The following is a 15,436-nucleotide window of genomic DNA, read 5'->3' as shown; positions in this document are numbered from 1 at the left end:
TGTGAAAGCAAAATTTGGGGGTTGATCACAGGAGGAATTTATTTCACCAAAATTTCCCAGAAATTTCTCCTGCCCCTGCCCATGAGGGCTTACACAAGTGCACTACCCCCACAAGGGGTGAAAACACTTCTAGTCAACATGAATAAGTACCCTTGAGAAAGCGAAACATGGCCGCTGATCACTCTATTTCACCAAATTTTCCCATAAATTTCTCCTGGCCCTGACCATGAAAGCTTATACAAGTGCAATGTCCCCACGAGGCGTGAAAATGCCTTTAAAGGCAATTTTTTACTAACCAACCAAACTAATATCTGATCTCATATTGATTAAAACTTGAATGTTAAATATGAAAATTATGCCTTCATTTTTTTATATGATGTCCAAAGCTACAATTTATAAATGATCGAGTTTTATAACAAAAGCATTCAACAGCAATACAACCAGCCTTATCAGAAAACAAGCTTATTTTCTACAAATCTGTCCCTTGAAAATTTTACGACCTAAATACTAAAATCAGAGAAGAGGCAAAGTTAAATATCCTGTAACCTGATGCAAAAGCTTCAATTTTGGATAACAGCTTAAATATGAATAATGACTTTCAGTGTCTAAAGAAAGGCATGAAAATATTTACCAAACTTCCATGATATAGTTGATCAAAAGGCAAAGCCATAGAGCTTAAGGCACCTGCCGAAGGATATGAAAAATGATTTTCAGTGTCTAAAAGGAAGACTTGAAGATATTTAACAAACCTCAATGAGATTAATTAATCAAAAGGCAAAAGCATAGCTTAAAGCACTTGCCTATTTTCAATATTGTACATCAACAATTTACAACATTTAACTGTGAGCACTGAAACAGGTTGGAAAATGCCCACCCTTCAAATGAAGTGTGCACTTTGGTGTCTACTCTGAAGTCTGTGGCTTCTACAATCAAAGCCTGACCCCCTATCCCACGTAATTGTGATTAAACCACTAAATGGCAAGCTATCTTCCGGACGAAAACGAGATTCACCTCATAATATTCTATTTATCACAGGGCCAATAAACTCCTGCCTCCTAAACAGCAAATGCTTTAGTACAAACCATCATTTAAATACGTGTGTAGGGCCTCTAAAATTTAAATACAGGCTCCTGGATTGCAAATGCTTAAACATGAATAGTAGTTTCCAAAACCTGCCATAGACACCACACCCTACTGCCTCCTGTCCATATCAAAGGAAATTGATTCAATGCCCTTTACTACAGCTTCATAATTCCTAGAACTGGGCAGATTACTACCAGAAACTGAGTGTTTGGAATCTCCAGAGTTTATCGGACAACTTCGCTGAGCTCCAGTGTTCCATAATGCAACTGAACCAAAGTTATTGGCAGGAGACGGAGATCTATCAGTCTCAACTACTGCTTGTCTGCTGCTTGAAACCACAGTTTGCCTTGTTTTGCTATCGTGTCCAGCACTGGATAACCGTATGTGCTGTGAATCTCTAAGTCCTTTGCCTGCCTGCAAGTCAAATTTCCAAAATGACTTGTTATTAACTACAATTTTGACACTCCTTAGTCAATAAAGACAGAAAAGAGAAACAAATCAACAAATTTGTAAATTTCGTTTAGTTTGAATGGCCTGCATTGCCATTTCATTATAAAGTATTTGAAAACAGAGACAGCAGTTGCCATTTTCCGAGGCCCAACACTAACCCAAAACTATTGTATTCTCAATTGTACTTTCAGCCCCAATCTACAGCATGGGAAAGGACAATGTGCATGTCCTATCAGAAATGACAAAACTCCATTCTGCGGGTATGATGCTGGTTACAATAATGTCCATGCACAATATGTATGTATAAACGCACATCGCAGGGGGATCCTTCACAGATCTTGGCGAAGCCAGAACCGAAACGTGGATCCAGCCCCAAACTACGGATCCAGTAACATAGGTAGTAATAACCAGTAATATGGCATGTAACCAATATATTGGCAACATTAAGGTGAGTGCTCGCTGGAGTGGCCTGCATTGCTATTTCTTCAGAAAGCATTTGAAAACAAAGAGAGCTAGTTGCCATTTTTGAGGCCCTGCATTCTCAAATCTACTTCCAGCTGCGGTCTACAGCACAGGGAAGTAAATGTGTATGGCCTAACAGAAATGACAATCCTCCATTGTCCATCTATGATGCTCGTTAGAATAATGTGCAAACTATGTTTATGTATACACGCGTTTGAGTATGTTGTCTACTTTAAGTTAAATATTCGTACTGGGCATGTGACCGATAGGTAAATGTCAGTGCTCGGTGGTTAAACCACCGTCACTATTAAGGCTGTTACGAATATTGTAATGTATTTCGATCTATTTACAAGCTGGCATGTGGACATTCGGCAGCCTTCGCTGTATTTGCTACAAAAGTGGTAAAAGGTATTTATTACTCTCCATATGCATACGTCTATCATGTTGTGTATACGTCTATCATGTTGTGTATCCACTCTAAAATTAGAATGATATCAAAACTGCTTTGTGTTGCATTGATAAAGAGATCTATGGTGAATATTTTAGCAAGCGCTAATCCAGAGAAAATCATAGGTATTTATTACATAAAGAGAACTTAACCCATTTATGATGTCTTTAAACAAAAAAAAATTAAAAAGTAATACACCCAGGATTACGTTACAAAATATTGGTAATAAAATGGATCAAGGTACAATCATAATCCACTTTAATTAGGCATTTGGGACATATCTTGGATTCATTTTCTTATATCATTAGTAACATAATCTTGTAATCTTGAATTCCTTAGTGCTTGATTATTTTCCCTTTCGTTCAAGGTTTATTTTAAATTAGAAGTTACTGAAGTAATTCAAGATTTGAGAGATAATATGGGCTCTTTCTTCTCTATCCAATGTTGTTTTAAGGTTGTTTTAGATAAAGTATCATGGCTCAAGTGAAAGCGGCAACAATTAAATTTTCTTGAAAGTGGCAACAATTAAATTTGATTCACAACCCACTATAAATTTTCTTGAAAGTGACAACAATTAAATTTGATTCACAACCCAGTATAGAAGAGATGTTGTAATATAAATATAAACATTGACTTCGTCAAATAAAAATAAAATAAAAGTAATAATTACACTGACAACCCATGGTATTTGTTATGATGAAGCCTATTTAAAGGCTCGAGGAAATCCATTATGGAATGCAATAGTACCAACTTGATCCATCTTAAATCTAGGCTGGTTAAATAGTACTTCTCTCACACACATATAATTGTTAAAATATGCAAAAAATATTATTAAGTAAAATTTAATATATATAATTCAGTGATATAATAATGTAATAAAAATTACATTACAACAAAAAAATTAAATATGTTGATAAGCATATCATGTCTATTTTGGAATAGAGCTTTTAGAATTTTAATTCAATTATCAGTAATTATTAGGTGGATGATGGGGATTTAATGTTCACTAAATATTCTAAAATATTTGTAGTAGTATACACAAATCAAAGGTTGAAATTTATTTCCAAAGTAGTTATGTCATTTTTGTCTTTTTAATAAAATTGATTAATTAAAAAATGTCATATGAACTGTTGAGAAATCTAGGGCATCAAGATTAGATGATTTCTCTATGATGATAAATGTTTGTGAATGCATTTTACTTCTTTAAATTAGGATTTTTTCTTTTCTTAGATTATTATAGTGTTCTTCTTCATCAAACAGCTACCAAAGCATAAACAATAAAGAGACGAGACAGATTATAGGCGATCATCCAAGGCCAAAACTCTCCAGACTTGAGAGGAAAACTCAAACAAAATCTTCTTCTTATAGAAACTTCAATTGACGAGTACCAAGACCATGACCTAGACCCTTGACATAACAACCTCTCCAAGACCAAGTCACAAGTTCCTTCTTTTCTGCTTCGCAAGTCAAACTGTCTTCATAAACTACACTTCTTGTCTATCTGAAATTCTTTGGTCCCTTTACCATAGTCCTACAATCTATACCTCTGCAATTGTGTAGAAATTTTTGTTTTTCCACCCCAATTTTCAATTTCACCTTATTTCTCCCATGTAATTAAATGTCATTTCCCATAACCATACATTCAACAAGCTGGAAAAAATAAATTCGCTGAAAACACAAACTCTGGAAATTTTTACAGAATGTTGGAAATTGCAGAAATAAAAATCAGCAATAATAAACAGCCATTAAATCACATTTAAACACTGAGATTTTTGGTCAATGTGACCCTGAGAAAACCCCCTACAACTCTTGGAGAAAACCAGTTTGAGAACTCTTTTTTATTTCTGGAAAAATGCCTTTTACAGTGAGAAAATTTTCAGCAAAAATTTCACCAAAACAAATTTTTTTCAGGAAGCAATCTTATCTGTTTTTCAGCCTAACAGAGAATTTGGAAACTCGTTGTACAAGCTGTACTGATCGTACAGATGTACGGATTGTACGGACGTACGGACTGTACGGACAGGAAATTGCCTCCTCGAAATTCGTGCCCAAGAATCAGTTTTTCTCTGTTTGCTCAGCAAAAATCTGCCTTTTTCTACTTGTTCTTTCAGCTGTACGGATTTGCTGGAGTGCTGCCTTGGTATGTGTGCCAAGCTGTTGCCTCCTTCTCATTTTTGTCCAGAAATCTCCCTTGCTCTCTTGCTCTCATTCTCTCAATCTGCTCATGAAAGAATGAATGATCTTTTCCTCCTTTTCCTCCCTTAATCCAACCCTAAGTGACTTTTGGGTGATCCCTAAATCCAATGGCTGAAATAGATTTAGATCAATGGTTGAGATTAAATGCTCATTTAAATCTCACTTTCTATTTTCTAATTCACCCCACTTTAATAAAGACCCACTTAGTCATTTATTTCCAAAGTCACTTTTCCTTTCTAATTTTTCATTGACTTTATAAAAGTCACTTTAAAATTAGACTTAGTAACTTTATCACTTAAAGTCACTTTTAAATTAGATTTAACTTTATAAAAATTATAAAGTTACTTTAGGAGAAAAATTAAATTCTTTTGTACACTTTTCCCTAGGCCAAAGATCAAAGCCTTAAGGAACCATCTGTCCTCCGATACCAAATTTCAACACTCCCTCTTACCGAGGAAGGTGTTCCTCACCACACCCATCTTGTCTCTGAAGTAGACATGCTTGCCCCATGGTAAGGCTTTGGTAAGAATATCTGCAACCTGCTCATCAGTGGAAATATACTCAAGCTTCACAGCTCCCTTCTGAACATAGTCTCTGATGAAATGATATCTGATCCCGATATGCTTTGACCTGTCACGAAATATTGGATTCTCTGTGAGTTTAATGCAACTTTGATTATCATAGTAAATCACTGAAGGTCTCAACGGCTGACCAAATAAGCCAAACAACATCTTGCGAAGCCAAATGGCCTCACAACTAGCTAGATTGGCTTCCATATACTCTGCTTCCGCTGAACTCAGTGCTATTGACTGCTGCTTCCAACTGAACCATGACACTACTGCTGAACCCAACCCAAAACAGCACCCTGAAGTGCTCTTCCTATCAAAAGCACAACCTGCCCAATCAGAATCAGTGTATCCTGCCAATCTCACTCCATTCCCCTGCCTGTAGTCCAGACCATAATCCACTGTCCCCTGCAAGTACCGCAAAATTTGTTTTGCAGCCACCCAGTGAACCTTCCTAGGCTCACACATAAACTGACTCATCGTGTTAACTGCAAAACAGATATCTAGTCTAGTGTTGAACAAATACATCAAGGAACCATTCAGCTGCCTGTACAATGTGAGATCCACTAACTTGGAATCCGAAGCATGAAGCTTCTTCCAGTTGGTGATCATCAGTGTCGACATAGGTCTACAATCCTCCATGTGGAATCTGCTAAGGATGTCCACAATATACTTCCCCTGCCCCAGGAAGAAATGCCCCTCCTCTTGCCACACCTCCAAACCCAAAAAGTAATGCATCAAGCCGATGTCCTTCATCTCAAACTCCGTCGCAAGATCTCTCTTGCAGTGCTTTATGAGTCTCTCTGCACCTATAATGACCAAGTCATCCACATACAGCACCAGAATGAGAGGCTCTTCACCTATCACAATAAAGTAAAGGTTCGGATCTGCCTCACTCTTTGTGAAACCCATCCCCTGCAAGTATCTATCTATCCTGGAGTACCAAGCTCTGGGAGCTTGCTTCAGGCCATAAAGGGCCTTCTTCAGTCTGCACACATGGGACTCCTTCCCATGCACCACAAAGCCCTGTGGCTGCTCAATGTACACCTCCTCCTGTATGAAGCCATTGAGAAATGCAGTCTTCACATCCATCTGGTGGATCTTCCAACCAATCTCTGCTGCTATCGATATAATGGAGCGAATCCAAGTATATCGAGCCACGAGAGCGAAAGTCTCCTCATAATCAACTCCCTCTACCTGGGAGAACCCTCTAGCCACAAATCTCGCTTTGAATTTCTCAATGCTGCCATCCGCAACATGCTTTACCTTGTAAAGCCATCTCGAAGTAACCACGGATTTGCCCTCAAGCCTCGGCACCACCTCCCAAACATCATTCTTCATGATAGAAGAATACTCCTCCTGCATGGCCTCTCTCCAGACCTGCTGGCTAGCTGCCTCCTTATCGCTAGAAGGCTCAGAGTCAAGGATGCTGGTAACCATCGCCATATAGCTACAAAACTTCTCAGGTGGTCTACTCTCTCTGACCGGCCTCTTCGGCTCAGCAACAGATGTGGCATCTCTCAAGGTGTCCTGAAGCCACTTGGGCCTTCTCTTCCCTGAGCATGCTTCTCCCATAGGAGAATGAAACTCCTCCTCCTCATCACCATCAGTAGCCTGAACTCCTGACTATCTGTCTGCTGTCCTCCTACCTGCACCTGAACCTGTAGAAGTTGAGGTACCGTGTGAACTGTCCATCAGTGGACTCCCTAGTGAACTGCTCTGTGAAGTGCTCTACATGCTACCTGGAGCACCACCCCTCTGGCTCGGCGAGCCACTGCTCACTGACGGACCTGACATTCCCATAGATGTACCTTCGGATCCTCCTGATCCCTGCCCACTGGATCCCTGCGACTGACTCAACTGCTGCTAAGGGTCTGGCTGATCCAGATACTCTAACTCCCATGACCTCCTAAAGGCTCTGTCTTCCTCGAACTTCACATCCCGTCTGACAACAACTCTCCTCTGTGCAAGAATGTAAATCCGAAAGGCCTTTGAGGTCTCACTGTAGCCCACAAAGATACCCTTCTCTGCGGTGAGCTCTAGTTTGGTCCTCTTCTCCTTGGGTATATAGGAGTATGTAATACATCCAAAGATATGAAGATGACCAATATCAGGCTTCTTCCCAGAGAAAGCCTCCTCCGGAGTCGTGCCCCAAGGCACGATGCGGACCCCTGTTCTGCAAGTAAACAGCTGTGTTGCAGGCCTCTGTGCACAAGAACAATGGCAACCCTTGATCATGTAACATGGCTTTGGCAGCCCCTATGATAGATCTGTTCTTCCTCTCCGCAACCCTGTTCTGCTGGGGGTTGTAAGAAACAGTGAACTCCCTCCTAATGCCTGCCTCCGCACAATAATCAACAAACTCTCCAAGGGTGTACTTTCCTCCATTGTCCGACCTCAGGGACTTGATCTTCCGACCTGTCTGTGTCTCCACAAAAACTCTGAACTCCTGAAACCGCTTGAAGACCTCACTCTTGGTCTTCAAGAAATAAATCCAGGTCCTCCTGGAGTGATCATCAATGAATAAAACATAGTACTCATATCCACTCAAGGAAACATGAGACATCTGACCGCTCACATCAGAATGAATCAAATCAAGTATCCCAGTCGCTCTGCTATCACTGGTGGGAAAAGGGGATTTGGCAAACTTGCCCATCGCACAACCTCTGCAAGTATCAAAGTGATCAGTACTGAAACCTGGCACACCTGTAGTGATCTCCCGCAATGTCCTCAAGGCTCCATGATACATATGTCCCATCCTGCGGTTCCAAATCTCACACAGCTCAGAACTGCTATCTCTGCTGTCAGTACTACTGCTCAATGCCAAAAGGAGCTGGAATGCAAACTTGTACACCTTTGCATGGCGTACACCTATCACTCTAGCTGAATCAGCTGGAGTGCCCCTGGGATACATCAACCCCTGTCCTCCCCTGAACAGTACCTCATATCCTCTGTCCTCCAACGCTGAGACGGATATGAGGTTCTTCCTCATCCTTGCCACATAAAGAACATCTGACACCTTCAAGGGAGGTTTGGACTCCCTCTGAAATGTCAGTGTCCCCACCCCGACTACTCTAACAACTCTGTCATCACCAAGTACTACCTCTATATCAGTGCCACTCTCTGAAAGCTCTGAGAAGTACTCACGAACTCCTGTCATATGACGTGAAGCCCCACTGTCCACATACCAGATACCGAAAGATGCTCCGCTAATCGAGGAAAAAGCATGCTCCCTCTGAACCTGTGTGGCAGGTGATCCTGCACTAGAGGACTCACACATAGTGAACGCACACTCCCGGTCAAAACGATCTGCAAAGTCCTCAATCTCTGCTGAAGCTACCATAGCCTGGTTCTTCCCCTTCTTCTTCTTCTTCTCCGGACACACAACTGCATAGTGTCCCATCTTTTGACAATTCCAACACTTCACCTTGGAATAGTCCTTCTGTGTGTTACCCTATTTACCTTTACCTTTGCCCCCACCACTGCTTGTGGAAGCCTGCATCTTCCCTTTGCCTTTCTTGCCTCGTGCCACCAGTGCTACATCCTCATCCTGCTCAACTGGCTTGGCTGCCCCAACCTGACCTTTCATGATCTCTGTCTGAATGCAATCATCCCAAAACCTCTCCCATGTGGGAAGGGTCTCACGTGCACAAACTCCATCAGCAAAGTTCAACCATGAACGGGGGAGACTATTCACTGCAATCCGCACCAACTCAATGGGTGGAATGGCCTCTCCAATCACTGCCAACTCATCTCTCACATTAGTAATCTTTGTGAGATATCCAGCGGCACTATCATTATCCATCTTAATGTTTCTCAGTTTCTCCTTCAGAACCATTTTCCGGTTCTCATTGGTACTCTGGTAGAGATTGGACAATGATGTCCACATCTCAAGGGCATTGCTCTTTCCTCTCACATGAGGAATGCAATGGTCTTTGATTCCGTCTAGAATCAGCCTCTTACTCTTGTTGTTCTTTTTGTTATAAGCTGTCAACTGAGTAGCATTAGTAGGCACAACAACAGGGTTCTGTGTGGTATGCACCATGACATCCCAGACTTCTGCCTCCTCAAAGATACTCTGCATTCTCTCCTTCCAAACGCTGTAATTTGTATGCCCATCCAACCTATCCTCCACCCTCAATCTCAATGACATCCTGTTGTCCTAACACTGAAAAATAGCACTGTTGTAGTAAAGGTTAAACTGTTGTTTATGAAAAAATCAGCTTGCTGGAATTTTCTGAGTGAAAAATCTGCAACTGTAATTTTTCTTTTTGATGTCCCAAACTGCCCTTCAGCACTCAAGCTCTGATACCATGTAGAAATTTTTGTTTTCCCACCCCGGTTTTCAGTTTCACCTTATTTCTCCCATGTAGTTAAATGCCCTTTCCCATAAACGTACATTCAACAAGCTGGAAAAAATAAATTTGCTGAAAACACAAATTCTAGAAATTTTACAGAATGCTGAAAATTGCAGAAATAAAAATCAGCAGTAATAAACAGCCATTAAATCACATTTAGACACTGAGATTTTTGGTCAATATGACCCTGGAAAAACCCACTACAACTCTTGGGGAAAACCAATTTGAGAGCTCTTCTTTATTTCTGGAAAAATGCCTTTTACAGTGAGAAAATTTTCAGCAAAAATTTCACCAAAACAAATTTTTTTTCAGCAAGCAAACTTATCTGTTTTTCAGCCTAACAGACAATCTAGAAACTTGTTGTACGAGCTGTACGGACCGTACGGATGTACAGACTGTACGGACAGACCTCGGTTTCCGTGCAGAAAATCGCCTCCTCGAAATTCGTGCCCAAAAATCAGTTTTTCTCTGTTTGCTCAGCAAAAATCTGCCTTTTTCTGCTTGTTCTTTCAGCTGTACAGATTTGCTGAAGTGTTGCCTTGGTATGTGTGCCAAGCTGCTGCCTCCTTCTCCTTCCTGTCCAGAAATCTCCCTTGCTCTCTTGCTCTCCTTCTCCCAATTTGCTCATGAAAGAATGAATGATCTTTTCTTCCTTTTCCTCCCTTAATCCAACCCTAAGTGACTTTTGGGTGATCCCTAAATCCAATGGGTGAAATAGATTTAGATCAATGGCTGAGATTAAATGCTCATTTAAATCTCACTTTCTATTTTTTAATTCACCCCACTTTAATAAAGACCCACTTAGTCATTTATTTCCAAAGTCACTTTTCCTTTCTAATTTTTCATTGACTTTATAAAAGTCACTTTAAAATTAAACTTAGTAACTTTATCACTTAAAGTCACTTTTAAATTAGATTTAACTTTATAAAAATTATAAAGTTACTTTAGGAGAAAAATTAAATTCTTTTGAACACTTTTCCCTAGACCAAAGATCAAAGCCTTAAGGAACCACCTCTCCTCCGGTACCAAATTTCAACAGAATTTAAACTCAACGCTAGATCTCAATCTATTTCAGCCATTGGATTTAGGGATCACCCAAAAGTCACTTAGGGTTAGATTAAAGGAGAAAAAGGTCATTCATTCTTTCATGAGCAGATTGGGAGAAGGAGAGCAAGAGAGCAAGGAAGATTTCTGGACAGGGAGGAGAAAGAAGCGGCAGCTTGGCACACATTTCAAGGCAGCGTTCCAGCAAGTCCGTACAGCTGAGTTAGCATACAGTGAAAGGCAGATTTTTGGGCACGATTTTTAAGGAGGTTGTACAGCAATTTGCATAGAAATCGAGGAGCAGAAATCTAAATTTGCTGGCACGATTTTCAAGGAGGTCGTACAGCAGATTTTCAAGGAGGCCATAAAGCAGTTTTCAGCACAAAAATCGAGGAAATCGTACAGCAGAATTTCTGGTAGCTTGCACGATTTTCTAGGCAGGTCGTACAGCAGACTTTGAAGCTGAAAATTGGCACAGAAATCGAGGAGGACGTACAGCATTTATTGCTGTTCAGATTTTGTTGTTTGCAAGTTTTTCCAGTTGGCTGAGGCACGGAAAATGAGATAAGTTGTAAAAGTTTACTTATTGATTTTTGCTGAATATTTCTCATTGTAAAAAGCATTACTAGAAATCAGAAAGAGCTCTCGAACTGGTTTTCCCCAAGAGTTGTAGGGGGTTTTTCCAGGGTCACCTTAATAAAAAATCATTGTGTTTAAATGTGTTAAATGGCTGTTTGTATGTGCTGATTTTTATATTTCTGCATTTTCCAGCATTCTGTAATTTTCCCAGAATTTGTGTTTTCAGCAAAATTTATTTTCCAATTGTAAAATGTATGGATATGGGAAAGGGCATTTAACTATTTTGGAGAAATAAGGTGAAACTGAAAACCGGGGTGGGAAATAAGAAATGTTTACATAGTATCAGAGCTTGAGTGCTGAAATGCAGTTTGAGACAGCAAGGAGGAAAATTACAGTCTGCTGATTTTTCACTCAGAAAATTCTAGCACGCTGATTTTTCACAAACAGCAGTTTTATCTTTACTATAGCAGTGCTATTTTTCAGTTTTAGGACAGCAGGATGTCATTGGAATTGAGGGTGGAGGATACACTAGATGGGCATACAAATTACAGCGTTTGAAAAGAGAGAATGCAGAGTATCTTTGAGACAGAAGTCTGGGACATCATGGTGCATACCACACAGAAGTCTGTTGTTGTGCCCACTGATGCTACTCAGTTGGCTGAGTATAATAAAAAGAACAACAAGGGTTAGAGACTGATTCTAGACGGAGTCAAAGACCATTGCAATCCTCATGTGAGAGGAAAGAGCAATGCCCATGAGATGTGGGCAGCATTGTCCAATCTCTACCAGAGTACCAATGAGAACCGGAAAATGGTCCTGAAGGAGAAGTTGAAGACTATTAAGATGGGTAATGATAGTGCAGCTGGATATCTCACAAAGATTACTAATGTGAGAGATGAGTTGGCAGCAGTTGGAGAGGACATTCCACCCACTCAGTTGGTGCGGATTGCAGTGAATGGCCTCCCCCGTTCATGGATGAACTTTGCTGATGGGGTTTGTGCACGTGAGACCCTTCCCACATGGGAGAGGTTTTGGGATGATTGCATTCAGACAGAGATCAGGAAAGGTCAGCTCGGGGCAGCCAAGCCAGTTGAGCAGGATGAGGATGTAGCACTGTCGGCAGGAGGCAAGAAAGGAAAAAGGAAGAAGCAGGCTTCCACAAGCAATGGTAGGGGCAAAGGCAAAGGTAAAGGTAAACAGGGTAATACACAGAAGGACTATTCCAAGGTGAAGTGTTAGAATTGTCAAAACATTGGACACTATGCAGTTGTGTGTCCGGAGAAGAAGAAGAAGAAGGGGAAGAACCAGAGCATGGCAGCTTCAGCAGAGGTTAAGGACTTTGCAGTTCGTTTTGACCGGGAGTTTGGGTTCACTGTGTATGTGTCCTCTAGTGCAAGATCACCTGCCACACAGGTTCAGAGGGAGCATGCTTTTCTCTCGATTAGCGGAGCATCTTCGGGTATCTGGTATGTGCACAATGGGGCTTCACGTCACATGACAGGAGTTCGTGAGTACTTCTCAGAGTTTTCAGAAAGTGGCACTGATATAGAGGTAGTACTCGGCGATGACAGAGTTGTTAGAGCAGTCGGGGTGGGGACACTGAAATTTCAGAGGGAGTCCAAACCTCCCTTGAAGGTGTCAGATGTTCTTTATGTGCCAAGGATGAGGAAGAACCTCATATCCGTCTCAGCTTTGGAGGACAGAGGATATGAGGTACTGTTCAGAGGAGGACAGGTGTTGATGTATCCCAGGGGCACTCCCGCTGATTCAGCTAGAGTGATAGGTGTACGCCATGCAAAGGTGTACAAGTTTGCATTCCAATCCCTTTTGGCATTAGTACCGACAGCAGAGCTAGCAATTCTGAGCTGTGTGAGATTTGGCACTGCAGGATGGGACATATGTATCATGGAGCCTTGAGAACCTTGCGGGAGATCACTATAGGTGTGCCAGATTTCAGTACTGATTACTTTGATACTTGCAGAGGATGTGCGATGGGCAAGTTTACCAAATCCCCTTTTCCCACCAGTGACAACAGAGCGACTCGGATACTTGATTTGATTCATTCCAATTTGAGCGGTCGGATGTCTCATGTTTCCTTGAGTGGATATGAGTAATATGTTTTATTCATTGATGATCACTCTAGGAGGACCTAGATTTATTTCTTGAAGACAAAAAGTGAGGTCTTCAAGTGGTTTCAGGAGTTTAGAGCTCTTGTGGAGACACAGACAGGTCGGAAGATCAAGTCCCTGAGGTCGAACAATGGAGGAGAGTACACCCCTGGAGAGTTTGTTGACTATTGTGCGGAGGCAGTCATTAGGAGGGAGTTCACTGTTCCTTACAACCCCCAACAGAACGGGGTTGCGGAGAGGAAGAACAGATCCATTGTAGGGTTTGCCAAACCCAAGTTACATGATCAGGGGTTGCCATTGTTCTTGTGGGCAGAGGCCTGCAACACAGCTGTTTATTTGCAGAATAGGAGTCCGCATCATGCCTTGGGGCACATGATTCTGGAGGAGGCTTTTTCTGAGAAGAACCCTGATATTGGTCATCTTCGTATCTTTGGGTACATTACATACTCCTACATACCCAAGGAGAAGAGGACCAAACTAGAGCCCACCGCAGAGAAGGGTATCTTTGTGGGCTACAGTGAGACCTCAAAGGCCTTTCGAATTTACATTCCTGCACAAAGGAAAGTTGTTGTCAGGCGGGATGTGAAGTTCGAGGAGGACAGGGCCTTTAGGAGGTCACGGGAGTTAGAGTATCTGGATCAGCCAGACCCTCAGCAGCAGTTGAGTCAGTCGCAGGGATCCAGTGGGCAGGGATCAGGAGGATCCGGAGGTACATCTATAAGGATGTCAAGTTCGTCAGTGAGCAGTGGCTCACCGAGCCAGAGGGGTGGTGCTCCGAGCAGCATGCAAAGCAGTTCACAGAGCAGTTCACTAGGGAGTCCACTGATGGACAGTTTACACGGTACCTCAGCTTCTATAGGTTCAGGTGCAGGCAGGAGGACAGCAGTCAAACAGTCAGGAGTTCACGCTCCTGATGATGATGAGGAGAAGTTTCATTCTCCAATGGGAGAAGTGCGCTCAGGGAAGAGGAAGCCCAAGTGGCTTCAGGACACCTTGAGAGATGCCACATCTGTTGCTGAGCCTAAGAGGCCGGTCAGAGAGAGTAGACCACTTGAGAGGTTTTGTAGCTATATGGCAATGGCTACCAACATCCTTGACTCTGATCCTTCTAGCTATAAGTAGGCAGCTAGCCAGCAGGTCTGGAGAGAGGCCATGCAGGAGGAGTATTCTTCTATCATGAAGAATGATGTTTGGGAGGTAGTGTCAAGGCCTAAGGGCAAATCCGTGGTTACTTCCAGATGGCTTTACAAGGTAAAGCATGCTGCAGATGGCAGCATTGAGAAATTCAAAGCGAGGTTTGTGGCTAGAGGGTTCTCCCAGGTAGAGGGAGTTGATTATGAGGAGACCTTCGCTCCTATGGCTCGATATACTTCGATCCGCTCCATTATATCGATAGCAGTAGAGATGGGTTGGAAGATCCACCAGATGGATGTGAAGACTGCATTTCTTAATGGCTTCATACAGGAGGAGGTGTACATTGAGCAGCCACAGGGCTTTGAGGTGCATGGGAAGGAGTCCCATGTGTGCAGACTGATGAAGGCCCTTTATAGCTTGAAGCAAGCTCCCAGAGCTTGGTACTCCAGGATAGATACATACTTGTAGGGGATGGGTTTCACAAAGAGTGAGGCAAATCCGAACCTTTACTTTATTGTGATTGGTGAGGAGCCTCTCATTCTGGTGTTGTATGTGGATGACTTCGTCATTACAGGTGCAGAGAGACTCATAGAGCACTGCAAGAGAGATCTTGCGGCGAGTTTGAAATGAAGGACATCGGCTTGATGCATTGCTTTTTGGGTTTGGAGGTGTGGCAGGAGGAGGGGCATTTCTTCCTAGGGCATGGGAAGTATATTGTGGACATCCTTGGCAGATTCCACATGGAGGATTGTAAACCCATATCGACACCGATGATCACCAACTGGAAGAAGCTTCATGCTTCGGATTCCGAGTTGGTGGATCCCACATTGTACAGGCAGCTCACTGGTTCCTTAATGTATTTGGTCAACACTAGACCAGATATTTGTTTTGCAGTCAACACGATGAGTCAGTTTATGTGTGAGCCTAGGAAGGCTCACTGGGTGGCTGCAAAACACATTTTGCGGTACTTGCAGGGGACAGTGGATT

At 42.1% G+C, this 15,436-nt stretch overlaps 1 protein-coding gene across 1 annotated transcript in view; it reads right to left on the bottom strand.

The window, feature by feature from the left end:
* Nucleotides 1-943: 943 nt before the first annotated feature.
* Nucleotides 944-15,436, bottom strand: part of LOC149174084 (casein kinase 1-like protein 2) — a 150,761-nt gene continuing 136,268 nt past the window's right edge. Inside the window, exon 5 of the mRNA XM_089420736.1 lies at nucleotides 944-1,497. Coding sequence (XP_089276862.1) covers nucleotides 1,192-1,497 — 306 coding nt within the window. The 3' untranslated portion in view covers nucleotides 944-1,191. The remainder of the gene's footprint in view (nucleotides 1,498-15,436) is intronic.

Source organism: Pinus tabuliformis, chromosome 4_1, assembly GCF_031772625.1.
Source record: "Pinus tabuliformis cultivar Carrire ecotype Pingquan chromosome 4_1, CPIR1, whole genome shotgun sequence".
Lineage (NCBI taxonomy): Eukaryota > Viridiplantae > Streptophyta > Pinopsida > Pinales > Pinaceae > Pinus > Pinus tabuliformis.
Note: the sequence above shows the minus strand (reverse complement) of the source record. Positions and strands in the feature narration are given on the sequence as shown.